The sequence below is a fragment of the Salminus brasiliensis genome, chromosome 1 (genome assembly GCF_030463535.1).
Source record: "Salminus brasiliensis chromosome 1, fSalBra1.hap2, whole genome shotgun sequence".
In the NCBI taxonomy this organism is placed as follows: Eukaryota; Metazoa; Chordata; class Actinopteri; order Characiformes; family Bryconidae; genus Salminus; species Salminus brasiliensis.
Window position 1 is genome coordinate 6731990 of NC_132878.1, and position 18217 is coordinate 6750206.

Genomic DNA, 18217 nt, shown 5'->3' on the forward strand with positions numbered 1-18217 from the left:
ATAATACTATAATATAGACACTAATAACCACCAACATGCACCTCATAAAATCTAACAAGAAAAGGGTGTTCTCGGACCTGCCATTGTCTCTGGAAATAAACTCCTGAATTTAAAACTAATTGTTATTCACTCAGAGCTCAGAACAAAATGTGGGAAGTGCAGATTTTCACAGTTTGTGGATCAAATTCTGGTTTGAGGAAGTGATTATAAACACGTCTTATCTCCTGTTGAAAGCGTAAGTCTGAACACAATTTTATGATGAAATAAAGAACAGAAACACCCCAAAATTACTTGGAATTGGATAAGAGGTTCTGAGGAGCAGTTACAATACGCTGGTCATGATAATTAAGGGTCCACACACCTCTTAAATCAATTACCAATGAACCACCTGTGCTGAACCTTCCTAAATGTGAACTATTTTTATTTACTTTTATTCATTTCATGTAAAATGTGTTTCTTCAGATTCTTACTTAGGATGAAATTCAAATTGAAGTGTATTCAATGTATAGATCTGATTACAAGGAGCTGTGACTCACCTTGGATGTACCATCGCCCCGAGCTGGGCGCCAACTTTGAAACGAGAAACAAGAAAAGGGAAAAATGTTAATAACAATAAATAAAGGCATGCTTGTAGTAAACCACAATCCAAGTTAGACTGCAATCAGTGACTTGGGCTTTTTTTTTTAAAAGCTTGACAGGAAGTTAAATAACTGTCCATTCTTTACTCTAACACCGTTCACCAGTGATGACGAGAGAGAAGACCGCACAGCTCGTGACCCGTGAAGTCATACATTTGCATTTCAGGGGAATATTCGCCCTGCAGCGTCGGATCATTTTACACCAAGGACATAAGAAACCATATTCAGCACTCAGGGAAGCTGGGAAATTGTCCGTTTCTGAAATTCCCGGCCCCCCAAATGAGTGGTGGAAAGTAAAGCGAGCAGTGCTGAGAGAAGAACTACTCCTTTAGTAAAAGCTAAAGCTACTGCAGGTATCAGTAACAAACGACCTTAAAGCGTTCAAATAAACAGTTTTATGCAGGAGCTTAAAAGTAAACTATTAAAAACAGGTTAGCAGGCCAGTCACCCCCTCAAAACCTCCCAAAGAAATTATTACTAGCTAACCTGTCACACAACGCTCTAAAAACATATTTTATTAATATTTACATTTACGGCATTTAGCGGACCCTCTTCTCCAGAGCGACTTACAAAAGTGCTTCACTGTTCACTCAGAAAATACCCTTAGCTCGTTTGTATCAGCTAGAATCCAAAAGACCCCTCTAATCTTAGATACGACTAAATACAGAAGTCAGTATGAAGTTGGGGTATAAAGCCCCCCAGCATTGAGCTGTGGAGCAGTGGAACTGACTGACTGTGTTCTCTGGAATAATGGATGGTGGTGCTCCATCCAATACTTTTGGGTTGGGGGTCCTCCTGAATAGCATAATTTATGTGTGTGCCGTTCTCAATAACATTCTCCAAGCTTTAAACATAAACCCTATACTCTTTAGGGTCAAAAGTATTTGGACACCTACAGGAGCTTTAATAAACCCCATTCTAAATCCAGAGGCATTAATATGGAGTTGGTCTCCCTGATGCAGCTCCAACAGCTGGTCTGGAAGTCAATGATTAAGAGGTGTCCCAAAAGCTATTTATAATGCATTAAATACAAGTTTTTTAATACTTCTAAATAATTATTTCATACACATACACACATATGTACATAATCATTTCTGGAGATGTTTCAGTGATACTTTATATATTTTATATTTAAATAAATAAGTCTTTTACATGTAAATAAACTAAGAACTCTTGGAAGGGAAGGGTTTTCGGTCTGCAATAATTAAAAATTTGCTCAACCAAAATAAATAAATAAATAAATAAATAAAAAAAATAAAAAAAAACACCTTGGTGTGGTTCCTTTGAGGGTCAGTGTATAATAAAAAGAAGAAACTTGATAATTGATGTGATGGATCTTAACAAATGTATCTCACAGAGCTCCAACATTACAAACACTGCTCTTAACAGAACCAAAGTGGTTCTTCTAGAGTGGAGGGAGATCGTGCACCAGCAAGAGTGGTGCCACATTAGTGCACATTTCCCAAAACCATAAGCATAAGCATAAGCTAAAGCGCGCGCACGCACACACACTTACACACACACACACACACTTCCCTTTTACACGCCTGACTCAGCACCACGAAGCAGGGCATGCAAGAACCCTGCTCACGTTCAACTTTTAATCAGATGACTGTACGAACTTCCTTCACAGCGACAGCTCTTCCCTCATTGGTGGTTTTGCTCCATTCATATTAGCGGCTTTGGATCTTAAGGCATTCAGTGTGTGTGCGCGCGCATGTGTGTGTGTGTGTGCTGCCGCTACAGAGAGTCTTTACTGAATGTTACAAAGCCAACTTCCTACCTAAACCACAACCTCACGCTACCATAGGATTCTCAGCACGAGCCTAAGCCATCTAGCCTAGACTCGACTCTACACTATGCATCCAAATGTTTGTGGACACCCCTCCTAATCAATTGCTGGCACAGATGTGCAAATGCACACACAGGTAGTCTCTACTAGTCCCCTTGGAGAAGTCATGCCCATAAAGTAGGACTCTCTGGAGGAGCAGATAATCATGAACCCATGTCGGGAGTGGGCTAGAGGGGTATAAAGCCCCCACAGCATTGAGCTGTGGAAGAACTGTGTTCTCTGGAATGATGGATGGAGCTCCATACAATACTTTTGGGATGAGGTTCATCTTGAATAGCATAATGTGTGTGTGTGTGTGTGTGTGTTCTCAAAAAAACATTCAAGCTTTAAACATAAACCCTATACTCTATAGGGTCAAAAGTATTTGGACACCTACAGGAGCTTTAATAAACCCCATTCTAAATCCAGAGGCATTAATATGGAGTTGGTCTCCCTGATGCAGCTCCAACAGCTGGTCTGGAAGTCAATGATTAAGAGGTGTCCCAAAAGCTGTTTATAATGCATTAAATACAAGTTGTTTAATACTTCTAAATACCTTGTAGCTGCTCTGCACACAGTTTTGTATAATTGTGGATAAATGGACCAATAGAAATGCTCTAAATTATTTGGAATAAACACTTAGACAACAACTTCCTCTCAAAGCAAAAACCATTTTGCCTTCTCCTTTAACACTGCCTTTCTGGAGATGTTTTAGTGATTGGAGGTGCTGGGAATTCCTAAATCCTGAATTAGACCTAATTAAATACAAATTTGCTGGTTTTAACCAGATCTATAAAAAATTATTATAATATTTGTATTATTATTAATATTAGTTATAATAAATAACACACAAAAGCTGGGCAACCATATCATGATAAATTTGTTATTGTGGTACACAATACATATTTTATACTCAGCATGGAAGAGTATTTATTTTTTTTCCTAACCGTACCACTGTTGGTGCATTTCGTCTACGTGCCGAAATATTATAATATCATAAAACGTCTTTAAATATCGTGATTAGATTTTTCCATATCCTAATATAGCTATATAAAACTATTTATACAAAATGAGTGAAACATTAAATGTTCAACAATAGGGAGTCTGCAAACCCTCATGTTTTCTATATTACAAAATTATTATGCATTACATTGAGCTTCTTATTGGGATACACTGATATACATAAGCTGTGCTTTGGCATCCCCCTGCAGACTGCTTTAGGAGGACCGTGTGTAAGAGATCATATGTGTGCTTTCAGAATTGACTCTGCCGCTCGCTGTGCCGCTCACATAAAACCCTCTCACTTCCTGAAATTACTGCACTCCGCTGTAGCATTTGAAGCTGGTGTGTGTGTGGTTTTTTTTTTTTAACCCTCCGTCGGTGCTTTAAAGCAAACAGTTTGTTTCTTCAGCAGAAGGTTGTAGAAGAGGAAGCATGACTCTGTCCTCACAATGACATGGACTCTGCTGCAGCCTAACAGTTAATGTACTTTGTGCTCTGAGGTGTAATCCCCCCCTGAAATAACACTCTGACAAGCTGAGGAGCTCGGCCTTTCGCACAGCCTACGCCACACACACACGTCTACACCCACACGTACACAACTGAGCCCTATACGCAAAAGCCAGAGCGTGATGGCCAGAAACACACCAAGAGGCTGCAAGGCCCAGAGTGTAAATGGGGCGCGGCGAGTTCAGGTCTTACAGGGTTGAGGCGCCATCTTCCAAAGTATATACAGATAATATATACAGTTACTCATATACACACACAGCGGCGCACAACAGGCACTGCTAAAGGATTAGCTTCTGAAACTCTATAGAACAGTCACATGCTGTTGGTCATTAAAGTTATTGACACAAAGGGACAAAAGTATTGGGACACCTACAGGAGCTTGTTTTTATGATATCCCATTCTAAACCCATAGGCATCAGCTCTAACAGCAGCAGGTCTGGAGACTTTTCTGTACTCGGCCCTGACCCCGCTCTGGAACTTTACGTGGTCTTGCTGAGCTGCTGTGCTTCCTAAAGCCTCCACTGTTCAATACCACCACTCACAGCTGATCGAGGAAGATCTGGAGGGAGGAAATTGGAAATTCCACCAGCTGACTTGTTGTTGCAGCGGTGTCTCCCATTACATACAGAACCACACTGGAGTTCAGTGAGCTCTTCAGAACCTCCCAGTCTTTCACTGATGGGTCTAAGAAGGCAGACTGCATGACTGGGGGGTTTATTTTATACACCTGTAGCAATGAGACTGAATTATATACCTAAACTGAACGAATAAGACAGGTGCGTCCCAATACTTTTGACCATATTGTGTATGTTGGTTCAAAGAGCACAGTTAGAGTTCGTTGTCTTCTCTTTGAACTCCAGACACCGACAGTCCTTCCGTAAGGTAAATCAGTCGAGCTGGTTTACTCTAATGTTATATAGAGTTCATTACAGGTAGACACTCACTGACCACTGACTGTTTATTAGGGTTTATTCTAATGTTATATAGAGTTTATTACAGGTAGACACTTTTATTGGGGGTTTATTATATTTATTTTCTGTCCTGTAGCGTTTTCTTTAAATAATAACGTCAAGATAAAATGGACAAAACATGAGTTACGAGGTGTGTGTGTGTGTGTTTAAGTCATAAACTTAATTTGTTCTTCTAATACCTTCTATAAACACCAGCTGCCCTTCATGCTGTGGATTTCATTCAAAAAGAGCATCAGAATTTAGTCCTAATCTCTGTGTTTAACAAGTGCGACATGGGGCTTACCTCCTTCGTCTAGGGAGCGTTTCGGCCCTCCATAGCCGTAGAGGGAAGGGTCGACAACAGGCGAGGAGTGGTTCAGATGAGTCATCTGGTCTCCCCCCATTTTAGCTGCAATCTGAGAGATATCAAACAGGAGAGAGAGAGAGAGAGAGAGAGAGAGAGAGAGAGAGAGAGAGAGAGAGAGTTTGGTAAGAGTGATGTGAAACACATGGCAAACACACTGAGGAATCAGCATTACTACAGAACATACGACGGCACCTGTAGAGGACAGCAGGAGGTTACCTGCGTAACCCCGGTTCTCTGAATCAGGAGCTAAATTTGCACCCATACAGGATCTCCCAGCTTCAGGAACAAGCAGAAGAACCTGAGCAGCAGGTCTGCCGAGATCCTGTATTGTACAGAACACAATTCCGCCTCAGAGTCAGCGATTCTGAGCGAACCGTTTCAGAAAGCCTGCAAAGCTCGAACCGTTTGCTCACTTTTCAGACAAGCTGCACTGCTTCCGATCTCCAGTCAGCTATTCACCATCACAGATGGCTGCCATTCGCTAACTGGAAAGCAGACACAAAAGAGAGCGCACGTCTTCAGCCTCTTCCTGCTCCACCCGGCTCCATTCAAAAGTATAGCCTTTCAGAAAATTACACTCAATTGAGACGTCTGCCTCCCGGCCTCGACTGATGCTTTTCTTTTTTTCCTCTTTTTCGCAAAAGAGAAGAAAAGAAATACGTAAAAAATATAATCTGCACAATTAGAGCCTCCTAATTAGAGGCTTCCATCACCTTCAGGACATCAACACTCCTCAAAACCGCACGAGACGCACTGATGCACATATGAGTGCAGAAAATTAATATTTATATATTTATACAGAGAGGGGAGAGGAGGGTGAGGCACAGAGAGGGCGAGCGAGGGGAGAGGAGGGTGAGGCAGAGAGAGGGCGAGCGAGGGGAGAGGAGGGTGAGGCAGAGAGAGGGCGAGCGAGGGGAGAGGAGGGTGAGGCAGAGAGCGCGAGCGAGGGGAGAGAAGAAGCTGGAGGCAGAGCGAGAGCACCCTAGAGGCAGAGCGAGAGCACCCTAGAGGCAGAGCGAGAGCACCCTAGAGGCAGAGCGAGAGCACCCTAGAGGCAGAGCGAGAGCGCAAGAGAAACTTAGTGAGCCGGGCAGAGCGGCAAAGAGAGCGCGCGAGAGGTGTAGACGGGGAGGCTGAAGGTTGGGAAGGCTGAAGGTTGCGCATGAGAAAGAGAGAAAGAGGTAGACGGGGAGGTAGAGCGCTAGAGAGGAAGAAGTAGAGACAGAGTGCGAGATAGAGAGAGAGAGAGAGAGAGCTGAGCGCTCCACCTCTTCCCTCAAGCTAAACCCTCTTTCTGGGGAATGCTGGGTGGAATGCCAGCAATGCGAGCGTGCGGATAAATCAGCAGCCCAGGGAAATGGCTGCAGCTCAGTGCAGGAGGTGGTAAACACGGCCCGGAGGAATTCAGGCCCAACAACTGCTCACTTGTTGTCCAGTCTGGGGGTGTTTAGGAAGGGGTGGTCATTGGGGGGGAGGAGTAAAACAATCAAATATTTTTTTCATTTTTACTTTTTTAAATAAATAACTCCTAAATTGGAGCAGTTTCATGACGTGCATCAGTGTTTAGTATAAATGCAGCACTTTAAATGAAAAAACACCCTTTATGAACAGTACAGCACAAAATACACTACATACTACATAATTATATAGTACGTAGTGTTATACACTACCATGAAAATAAGTAAATAAACACTAATTAATCTGACACTGGAACTAAATTACAGTTAATATAGCGTTCTATAAAAAGTATTTGGACATCTACACATTCAATATCATTAACAACCGTCTCTACTGTTCAGGGAAGGTTCTGAGCATTACTATGACGAGACCGAGGGCCTCTCCTCATCCAACTCCCTTACTCCTCCCAAAAGTATTGTATGGAGCACCAACCAACCATTCATCCATCATTCCAGAGAACACAGTTCTGTGTCCCAAAAGGTGTGTGTGTGTGTGTGTGTTGGGGGGGGGGGGGCCTCCAATCCACTTTCCTACAGTCTCCGGTTTAGTCCTATTCTAGTGGCAGTACTTCTCTACAGGGACCAGTCCAGCAGCTTAAAGCATCAGAATGCATTCAGTAGATGAGGTGTCCACAAACTTTTGGACATGTATTGCTGCACAGGAACCCCATATAGGGGTATATTGGCATTTCCGTCATTTCTGAGAAAGTGAGCCGAGACGGTAAAGGGCTAGTTAGTGAGTGTAAGGGAACACCGCAGGCCGGGTCGTGAGCACCCGGGCCCTATTAATAGAGGTCAAATGGAGTCCCGTGATCATCTGTGACGCAGGCAGTGAGGCAGTGCGTGTTCCTGGATGGACCTACCTACCTAAAGGCAGGTGTGGCCCCCATTTAAGCACAAGCAGCTTTTAGCCATCGTTGCCATCTGGACTAATCAACCTTTTTATTTTAGGGTCACCCTTCAGTTCCTAACCCAGGTGTACTGGAAGACCCCCTGTCCTGTTTATTTTGGTGGTTTCCTGCTCCCAGCACTTCATCTTTAGCTCAGGAAGGGCTTGTTAAAGGGCTGATTGGCAGGATCAACGCTAGACCCTGCTGGGAACCGGGTCCTCCAGGATCAGGGTAACTGTGAAATCCACATAGTGTACACGACCCAGAACGGGACATTTCCAAAGAAAGGAAACCGATTATCCGGGGAGCCTTTCCCTTCCGCTGTATTGGGAGTCGATGCTGGACCCCAGTTTACCCCTGCTCACTTCATACGTTCGTATCTGGATTGCATCCTGATAAGGTCGATATTAAGCCACATGCGTTTACACTGGGTAGCCAAACGCAGCTCTGTTTAGTCAGACCGAAGTCTGATCACAGAGTGGGGCTGAATGTGCAAATTCTCTCATTATGCAGCAATTCCCAATGCTGGGGGCTTTAAGCCTCTCTACCCCACGCCCCATTCTATTAGCAGTACTTCATACAGGGACCAACAATGGGTGCAACTTAAAGCAGCTGAATGCATTAATCAGAGGGGTGTCCACAAACTTTTGGACATACATTATTTTTATTATTGAACTTTTTTTAGTCTTACCTTACAATCTGTTAAATAAACCGTGAGCAACGAACCCTACAAGACCGGCCTGCAGATTACACCAGTGTAATCTCAGTTCTACTACTCTGCACATCCATTTATACGTCTCACAGCCTTAAACAGGCCCCGTCGAGTCCCGATCTGTGAACAAGCTCGATTACAGTTTATAAGACGTGACTTGTGCTCTTGTCATTCTTCTCCAGGGTAATTAAGCAAGACCTTTTGAACACGGCACGCCAGCAGAGCTTGTTTAAAGCACATTTTCATAATCAACGCCGTTGCATAACCCCGTTGTACTGCGACAAGCTTTTACCAGCCTTGCGAGAACCTGTTGCGCTTCAAAAGCAGAGACAGCATGAAGTGCTGCCTCTGTGCTGGCACTTATGTAACTTCTCAAAAGCTTCACGCACCGCGCTGAACACCAGCACTCCACGGCACAACACACAGAGAGATAGCACCTGACCAGAGCGTCCAACTGCAAACGGGCTAATAAAGCAGGCCTGGGGCGTTCCTTATGTAAACCAGTAGCCACGTTGTGTTTGGAGACGTCGTTTTCCATACGGGCTGTAAAATCGGGCCATGATCCTGGCCTCCTGCCCAGTTCTATTTTCTCCCAGCGGAGCTGATAAAGGCTACATGTGCGGACGACTCCGTCGGGCCTGCTCTACAGAACGGGCCTTCAGGAAACCGCCGGCCTGCAAGGAGCAGCAGCAGCTGAGCGTTCAGGACAAGAACTTAATACCCACCCACAGGGGTCCGGCATCAGCACCTGTGCTTCTGCTCACTTGTATTCTCAGGAAACTTTGAGAATAACCTTCAGATCTCCCACCGAACAAGTCAGTCCAGTATTTACACCACCTGGAGGTGCAATCCAAACTCGCTCAAAATTCCCACAATTCTCTGGGTAAACTTCATTCTTAAGTTTTATACACTTGTATTAGAGCTGGGCGATACGCTAATAATACTAGATCACGATTTTTAAAGTCTTTCACGATATTTATCAAAATTACTACATAAATCACAGACTAAAACTTCAGTAGAGAGATTCTTATAAACCACTGTTCAGATCCTCTCCCTAATTACTGAAGAGTCATTTTTATTCAACATCTGCTGAACTTCATCAGATTAACCCAGTCTAATTACACTAATGAAACATCACTTCACACAGTTTCCTCCATATGCTTAGTAAAGCATATCATAAAATTTATCATGATACAAAATATCACCATATTGCCCAGCTCTAACCTGTAAATACACACAATTAAAAAACACGCATCTCCATTTGTGTCTGATTTTAGTTTAAAAGGGGCTGGGTATGAAACTTTCAGGGTTTATGGAGTCTCAATATTTTGATGGTATCATGATATTTCAGAAATCAACTGATCCTTTAAGGAATTAATACAGGGTTTTTTTAGGGGTTTTTCTTAAAGATATGTAAAACGTAAGGTAGACCACTTTTGAACCATATTTCCAGATAAAATAAGTTCCATGACTTTATCTGCTGATATTTTCCTTATTAATCAATTGATTGTTTCTAAAAAAAATATAATTAGTGAATCGGTGGGATCCCCTGTTCGATTGCACCCCCCCCTCCCACCTACCCGTATTAAGCAAACGTATGCGGTATGAGAACCAAGAAGCTCAAATTTACTTAGACTCTGATTTTACACTGACTTCCATTCAGTGGTCAATTTGAGATACACGTTTTTACACTGGAGAGCAACGATTCTCTACTTCTGCAATTTATCACTTGTTGACAATGCAAATTTGGGGATGCAAATCTGACAGTTGATCTTTGCTATGCCCAAATGATGAATTTATGATGAATATAAATGCTCAGAAATTATATCTGTATGTTGCGTTTCACTGAAACTCAAAAGTCTTTTCCTTCTCTTTCTGTAAAGTTGCCATTTGAGAAGTTTTTGAATCCCCTGTCAGTTCACCTTTACATGACCAGGTATCAGTATATAGATTTATTTGCAAAAAATAAGTAAATAAAGTTAAACTGATATGATCTGAAATCAATGTGGCAATTATTAACTTGGTATCTTTTTGCTGTTTTCACTTTTTGACCCAATTTGAATCTGCCAGTTCTGCACAATTAATCAATTTCACAACGAAAGGACCAATTGAAAAGCTCCAAAAAAAATAAATAAAATAAAATAAATAGAAACAGAAAAATTATTATAAATACACACACATATATATCACACATACACACAATTCTTATAATATTACAATTGAAGCTTTTTTCCCCTTCTCCTGTAAAGCTGATTCCAGTATTTTAACATCTTTCTATAAATGGTCTGATTTTGCTCAATTAGGTTGATATTCCTTGCAGCTAAATCTAAAGTTTACTCAATTACAGGATGCGAAACATTTAAGCACCTTTACACCCAATAGAAGTCAATAGGACTAAAAACCCTTGAAGCTTTTTCTCAGAGCCCCTCCAGTAGAGTTGGGAAATACGCCGACGTTTCATTTACTTCAATCATTGTGATAAATATCATTATCGCAATAAACAGCACCGCAGTGGCCAATTTATCATCACAATTTCCACAGACCTGCGCTGAGGATGACCTACTTTTAATCTACTTTGCTGCTTCCAACCAGTTTAAAAATCTCATCTTTTACTGTAAGTTATTAAATAAGGAAGGAAATAATAAATGCAAAGATCTCGACTCTGGTCATGTTACGAATCTACAATATCGCCAACCCTTATACACAGAACTAAAAGAGGACATCACTGGCCTGGTGCACTTCTGGTTTTTCGTGTTATGCAAGCAGTTCTTACAAAGGTAGGTCTGACAGGATGCCTCTGCAATACTCAGCCTTTTCCTCGAGTCAGTAAACAAGCCTGCGTGGCTTTTTGTGCTTTTAAAGGAAGGTTAGTTACATTACAGGCCAAAACCAACTAGCATTGTTGAAAGGTTTGCAGTGAAGTGAACTACAGTGTAGTTCCTCTGTACAGCTCAATGCATACAGTCATACCGTTGAGCTTGCATCATCATTTTGTAACGTAATGTGAAAATGGTAGCTGCTCTTTAAATGACTTCCAAATTTTATGATGAATGGACCAATAAAAATGCTCCAAAATGACTAGAAATGAGATCATTTTACACTTCCATTGTAAGTTTAGAAAGTTTTCCTTCTCCTGTAAAGTTGATATAGTGTGATAATAGACTTTAATGTCTGGATTTCTATTTAAAAGTTAATTACATAACACAAGTCTACAATATGTCTGGGTCATAGTCACTTTTAGTTTTCCCCTCTTTTTTTTTTTTTTAAATAAACAGCTGAAAGCGCAGTGGATAACGTCACAAACCCAAACACCAATGATCATGTACATAAAACAAACCACTGCAGTACCAAAGAGAACACCACTAATAGGGCATACTGCCAGTGCTATCTGGACTTAACCGTTGGGACCAGCTCTAGATAAGAGCATCTGATTAATATTTAAATACAATGCTGTAAAAGTTCACAGCGATTTTCTGGTTTAGCTGAACTACGGCTACACAAAGTTGACGAACCACTGGAAACCCCCCCAAAAAAACCCATTCAGTTTTTAGTTGAACAAAAACAAAAAAGGTCAGATTAAAACTGGTGACTACGGGTACTTGAGTGCTCTTAACTGTAAGGCCTGAATGTTTCAACGCAAAAAAAAAAAAAATCATTTTTATTGGGTTATTCAAGCATTTCAGGGATCGCAACTTATATTTTCCAGGCCATTTTAAGGGTGATGTGGATTAAGGTTAGCTACCTTGCTGTTTAGAGCAGGACTGAGATCGTTGAAGTAGCACAGCTGTCTCAGACATTGCATTATTGCTAGCTAGGCTTAAATTGCTTGGGAAATGGGGGTGGACAAAATTATGAATTTTTATCATATCATGATAAATCTAGTTGTGATGCACAATATTCTTTTCTAAGCATAATCACGAATATAGTCAGTGCTTAAAAAACACTGATGAACTGCAGGTTTCATTATAAACAGTGTAATTAGAGCCGATTCATTGGAATAATGCGGGAGAAAATGTTAAAATCGTAGTTCTTACGAATCTGTAGTTACTTATTTTGTCAGTGATGACGAGTGTGGGAAAAGAAATTTAGTGTACTGTGAAAATGTCTTTAAATATTGTGATATTTGTACCAATTTGTCCAGCCCTAATGGAAGAAATACTCAGCACCCAGCCCTGCGCCGGTTCTGAACAGGAATCCTAAAAACTACCTTTTTCTCTGGTTGCAACTCAATTTTAGCCTCTTAAAACCAGTGCTGGAAAGGCAAAGGCCAAAACTGCTGGTTTTAATGAAGGTGTTCTAACGAAAACACATGTGAACGAGTGTGTGATGTTGAGATACACTCAGTTATGGCTGGGCGATATGGTAAAAGTCATGATATTTTAAGAAATTTTTGCGATACATGATTTTTATTGCAATACTTTGACATGCAGCCAAAACACTATCGATATCAGCAAATTCTTAAACTGCAAAAGCAGCCCTATATCAGTTAAACACGACAAATCACACTTTCTGCATTTAAATGCTCATTGGCAGTGTTCATTAAGCACGGACGATCTACGATCTGCTCAGAAACGTATATTGTGCATGACGATAAAAATGAATCACAATAGTACAAAATATTATATTGCCCAGCCTTAAACCCCCCAAATTTAAGCTTAAAGCTTCATCCGATTCCCCTACACAATTCTCACATTCTGAAGCACAGCTGAGCTCTAGGTGTGTCTGATATACATATATTTAGTGCCGCATAAATTAAGCAGCACTAACATTTAGCACTAATGTGTTGCTAGTGACAGTAAGCTAGCACATGCTCAGTAAACCCAATTCTACACGCCCTGATTTTACAACCCAAGACCCCCCGAGCAGGGATTGCATAACATACAAGCTACTATCAGTTAACTTTAAGCAGGACGCCATTGATAAAATATTTATTATTAATAGAAGGGTGATCAAGCTACTCGAGCTGTACGAAAACCGATATTTCAAAGTATTGTGACTTTTCGCAACACTGTACCGCGCAAACCTCAAAAACTCTACGTTTTTAATGAATAGTTTACATGCAAAGACTGGAGGCAGACGGGTTCTCTTCAGATCGCACTGTTCTGACTGGAGAAGCATAAGTAAATGTTTTGTTTAATTAAATATAAATGTAATAAATTATATAAATAAACACAATATACTGCCTTGCTTACTGATTTTAAATATACTGATATATGCAATAGGTTAAATCACAAGTCCTGTATCATGATACAATCATATCACCAGGTTCTTGCCAACACTCAGCGCTACAACCTACGATATTCGAACTTCGGATTACGTATCCTCTACCGTTTTCTGGTAGAAAACTGAATAATTTTATGTTCGTAGGCCTATCCTCTAATAAGGCACATTATACTCAATCTAGAAGTGGTTTGTCTTTAAATTAGGGCAACTGACTGAAACGGACACTCAGAAGCTCTAATCTTCGTAGTACTTTTAGTTCTTAAATCTGTTCAATTACAGTAAAATAAGCTACTATTAACCTAGAAAACAGTAAGCCTGTCTTTGTAACAGATTTCTACTGGGTAAAATGAACTATTTAAAGACAAATATACTGAAACCATTTACACCAAATGCCCATACTGCATGTTCCTTCAGCCAGTATTAATCATAAACACCCATTCCTTTACTTTAACTGGACCAAAAGGCAATCCGGTTTTTAGCGATTATTTAACCAGCCCAGAAATTAAAATGTAGAAATCAGTTGGATCAGCATATTACATTTGTTTCTGCAGCGTTACAAACGCTGTGAAATGAATAAAACGTAGATGTTTTAGTTAGGAAGCCCAAAGTCACATTTACATTTACGCCTCTTGGCTATTTGGAGAATGTAGTGTTAGGAGTCTTGCCCAAGGACTCTTATTGGTGTAGTGTGATGGTCTTGCCTGGCCAAGAAATCCACCACCATAAACTAAATGCCCTGCTGTTCCAGATGCAATTATGTACAATTACATAATTAAATACCAGTAGATAACTCAGAGAAAATCTGATCAGTAGATTAATTGATTTTAAGCAAATATTGGCTGATACGGATATAGTTCCAATTAGAGATGGGGATTATTATATTTTTGGGTGATAAATAAGCCTTTTCTGAGAAACTGGATATCAACTGCAATTAGTCCTGTTTCATTGGATGAAGTGCTAAACACAACTATACACAAAAAATTAAATCTGCCATTTTCTGGTGTATTTGGTCTACCAAAACACCATTATTAATGTTTAAATACTCAAATATTTTTACCAGCTCTTATTTCAATATCCTCCTACTTTCTTACTTTTACATTCCTAAAAATCCCTACCTTTAGAAGTGCCTTGTGCTTTTCACAGCCCTAAAACATCAAGATAAGATGGTTTAAGTGTCTAAATATTGTTTTTCTACATTCACACATTACAGCCCCATAGCTTTTCATAAAGATTAAAGCCTGTAGGCCTGCAAAGCCCCAACACTAATGCTATAAAATCAGCACATACGGTTTTTTACGTGTTGGAGAAGGCAATCAAAGCTCATTTCAGCAACAAAACACCCACGTCCAACAAGTGCAAGCATGGCTGAAGAGTGTCTTCAACCTCGCACAGTGCAACTCCCCATACACGGCACTGTGCACAGCTTTTAGGCACCTGTGAGAATGATCATTTTAACCATTTACCCCCACAATAAGGGTCCGTGCTCGTACAAGTAATCAAATACAGTAAAAAATAGAAATACAGAAGGAAGTAGTGAGATCTTGATGGTGAGCTAGTCTGAAGAACAGAGCTCGGTTCCTCCAGGTTTCTCCTGGACGCCCCCCAGTCCAGCCAGCACAGCGTGGAGGATGTGTTCAACTCCATCAGCAGCAGCAGCAGCTCACCTGATTTACCATCATTAAGCCCTGATTTACCACCAAACCAGGTGTTGATCTGAGGAGAACTCTAAATAATACTATACTCAATGAGGAGATGTTCTAATGATGCACACACACAGTGATGGAGAACCTCCACCACCACCACCACTTTCTGTAGGAGTGTTACTAGTATTCCCTCTAATTTTAGAGTTTTACTGAGGAAATAAACACTTAACAGCCATATAAAGAGCTTTTATTCAAAAGTACCCTCATTTCTAATCTCAAAGCTATGGACTATATGGACAAAAGTATTGGGACACTTGTGCATTCATCATATCTTCAGAAATCAAGTAGTTCAACTAAAGAGATTGTTGGAGTAACCATCTCTACTGTCCAGGAAAGAAGGCTTACTACTAGATTTGAGGAGCATTGCTGTGAGGATATGATTGCTTTCAGCAACCAGAGCATTAGTGTGGATGGAGCACCATCACAGCTCCACAGCTCTATGCTGCTTGGGGGGAGAGGGGGGGGGGGGTATGTGGGGGTATGTGGGGGCTTTTATACCCCTCTAGTCCACGTCTGGCATTAGGCATTAGGCCCAGGGTCCTATTCTACTGGCAGTAGCTAGCTCCTTGTCTACAACAGTAATAGGTGCAACCTAAAGTAGCTGAATGCATTCAGCATTCATCAAGGGTGTCCATAAATATTCGGACACACAGTGTGCAAGCAGGGACTTCTGTTCAGAACTAGCTTCCAAGGCCTTATGGTTTGGCCTCGAGCACGTTTCCCCACGTTTCCCCCCTCTAGTCAACTTATGGCAACTCCATTTGCTCACAGCAGCACGGCTGGAAATGGCTGTCGCCCAGCCTCGACGACACCGAGCTGCTGGACGCGTGTTTATGCCCTACTTTCAAGCCGCCGTTAAACTTATCAGCCCGGACTTCACTTAGCTACCTAACTTCACCTCAGTGGCCTTGCTACGTCGGGCTAATCGGCGTTAGCTCACATTGCAGCAGGGCCATCGCCTTTGCCACACTTTTCGACAGCTCCTGGGGCTCCCAGCGCGTTAAACCTCCACGACGACGCTTAAGCACCCGTTAGGACGCTAACTCGCCAAATTCGCCGCGACGTAAACACGCTACTTTTCACCCCCTGCCCCTTTCAGACGGATTACACACGTCCACAACACTCGTGTTTACGTGTAAAGGGTGTCGACACATTTTCCCGACCGGAATCGACCCGTTTAGAGAAGTTTATCGCCACGTTTAGCGCTTAAACCGCGAAGCTCGCATGTGCGGAAACTAGGCCACGCAGCGTTAGCTTCTCCGCTAACCAGCGTTAGCCCTCAAACTTCTCCAACAACAGGTTGCCGTGTGGCGTGTTTGAGGTCGGCTTTGCTCCTGGAAGTCGCTTTTAAGGGGCTGAAAGTTGTCTAGCGTGTGTTTGGACGCGAACTGGGAACTTGTAGCCCACGCTGTTGAGCGGGATCTGGCCCGCATTGCCGTGCACCGCTCCGGCTCGACACGTTTGGAGTTGCTGCGTGTAGCGTGTTCGCTAGCTAGCTCGCTCGCTCGCGCCCTTGCGCCCTTGCTCGCTCGCTCGCTCGCGCCCGGGGTGTTTGCACAGGAGTGTCACGCTAGCTACGTGTAGCTTCGCGTTGCAAAAGTGTCGCTATGAGCACTAAAGTGTCACTTTGCAGCTGATGCGTGTCTTTTTGAGTCCGTGTGCACCATGTGCGCAAGTGTGCACGAAAGTGCGCACGAAAGTGTCACGTTGTGGAGCTGCGCCGTGTGTGGAAACGTGCGTACGTGTAGCCTGGTGGATTAGTCGCTCACATTAGGACGAGACGACGACGACGCGTGCGTTAAACTATGGGTAACTATATGGAAGGAGAGAGAGAGAGAGAGATAGAGGGGGAGAGAGACAATTAGAAGAAGTAGTAGTAGTAGTAGCAGCAGTGCACGCGCGTGAGAGCAGGGTAGGGTAGGGTACGTGTAGCGTGCGTGCGTTAGTTAGCATGTTAGGAGTGTGTTTGCTACCGGGGAAAGGAAGGGGGGAGAGAGAGGGAGGGCTGGAGTTGTGCTGGGGCTTTTTTTGTAAAAGTAACTTGCGCTTCACCGAAATAAAAAGCCCCCCCAACTCGCCGCGTGTCGCCCCCGTGGTCCGAGCCGCAGCCCCGCTCCGCCGGAGCCCCGTGTTTGTTACCTGTCTGGCTCGGTGGAGCGCGTCCGCGAAGCCGTCTCCCTTCATCCCAGGCTGAGCCACCGAGGCCTGTCCCTGCACCAGCTCCGCCATCATCATCCTCCTCCTCCTCCTCCCCCACCGAGGCAGAAAAAATAAAAAAAACCACACACACAGCGAACGGGGAGAGCCGAGTACGAAAACACACACACACACACTCACACACACACCGACCCCGGAATCAGTAGCCTTTCGCAGTTGCTGGCTCGGAAATCTCGCGAGAGGTGGCGCTCACCCCGCAGCTGGGTTTAATAGAGGGCTTTCAGTTCTCGTCCAGAGCGCGGAGAGGAAGCCGCCATATTGGAAGGACCGTGTGGGAGTTTTGCAATGGGGCGATTTTACAACGTACGGGGCTTAAATATTAAATAAATAATATTTAGAGAAGTCATTATAATTATATATTATATTAATTATAATTTAACCATTTATTTAATAAGTTTAAATAAATAAATTTCGCGATTTCAGAAATCAATTACACAATTTATTAAATCGACGAAACGTCTTTAAATGATCTTTTTTATTTCGCTATTTTTTACAACACTTTTAAATTTGATGAAAATTTAAATTTTATTTCATTTTATTCGATGGATTTATGTATTTAGAGTACAGTCATTTTGGAGCATTGCTATTGGTCCATTCATCATAAAGTTCTGATTTATTGTAAAGATTGTCTAAAAATAGTCAAAACTGTAAAGATGAGGATATAAGTTTTTTTATGACCTTAAATAATCATTTTTGATATTTTTCACTTTTTGACATAAT

The 18217-nt window shown here is 42.1% G+C and overlaps 1 protein-coding gene across 2 annotated transcripts in view; it reads right to left on the minus strand.

The window, feature by feature from the left end:
• Nucleotides 1-17629, minus strand: part of fubp3 (far upstream element (FUSE) binding protein 3) — a 36693-nt gene extending 19064 nt beyond the window's left edge. For both annotated transcript variants that reach the window (XM_072694175.1, XM_072694100.1), the window contains exons 1-3: nucleotides 17420-17629; nucleotides 5233-5344; nucleotides 537-570 (exon numbers count right to left, since the gene is read on the minus strand). In XM_072694175.1, the coding sequence (XP_072550276.1) occupies nucleotides 537-570; nucleotides 5233-5344; nucleotides 17420-17515 (242 nt within the window). In that variant the 5' untranslated portion in view covers nucleotides 17516-17629. The remainder of the gene's footprint in view (nucleotides 1-536; nucleotides 571-5232; nucleotides 5345-17419) is intronic.
• Nucleotides 17630-18217: the final 588 nt, after the last annotated feature.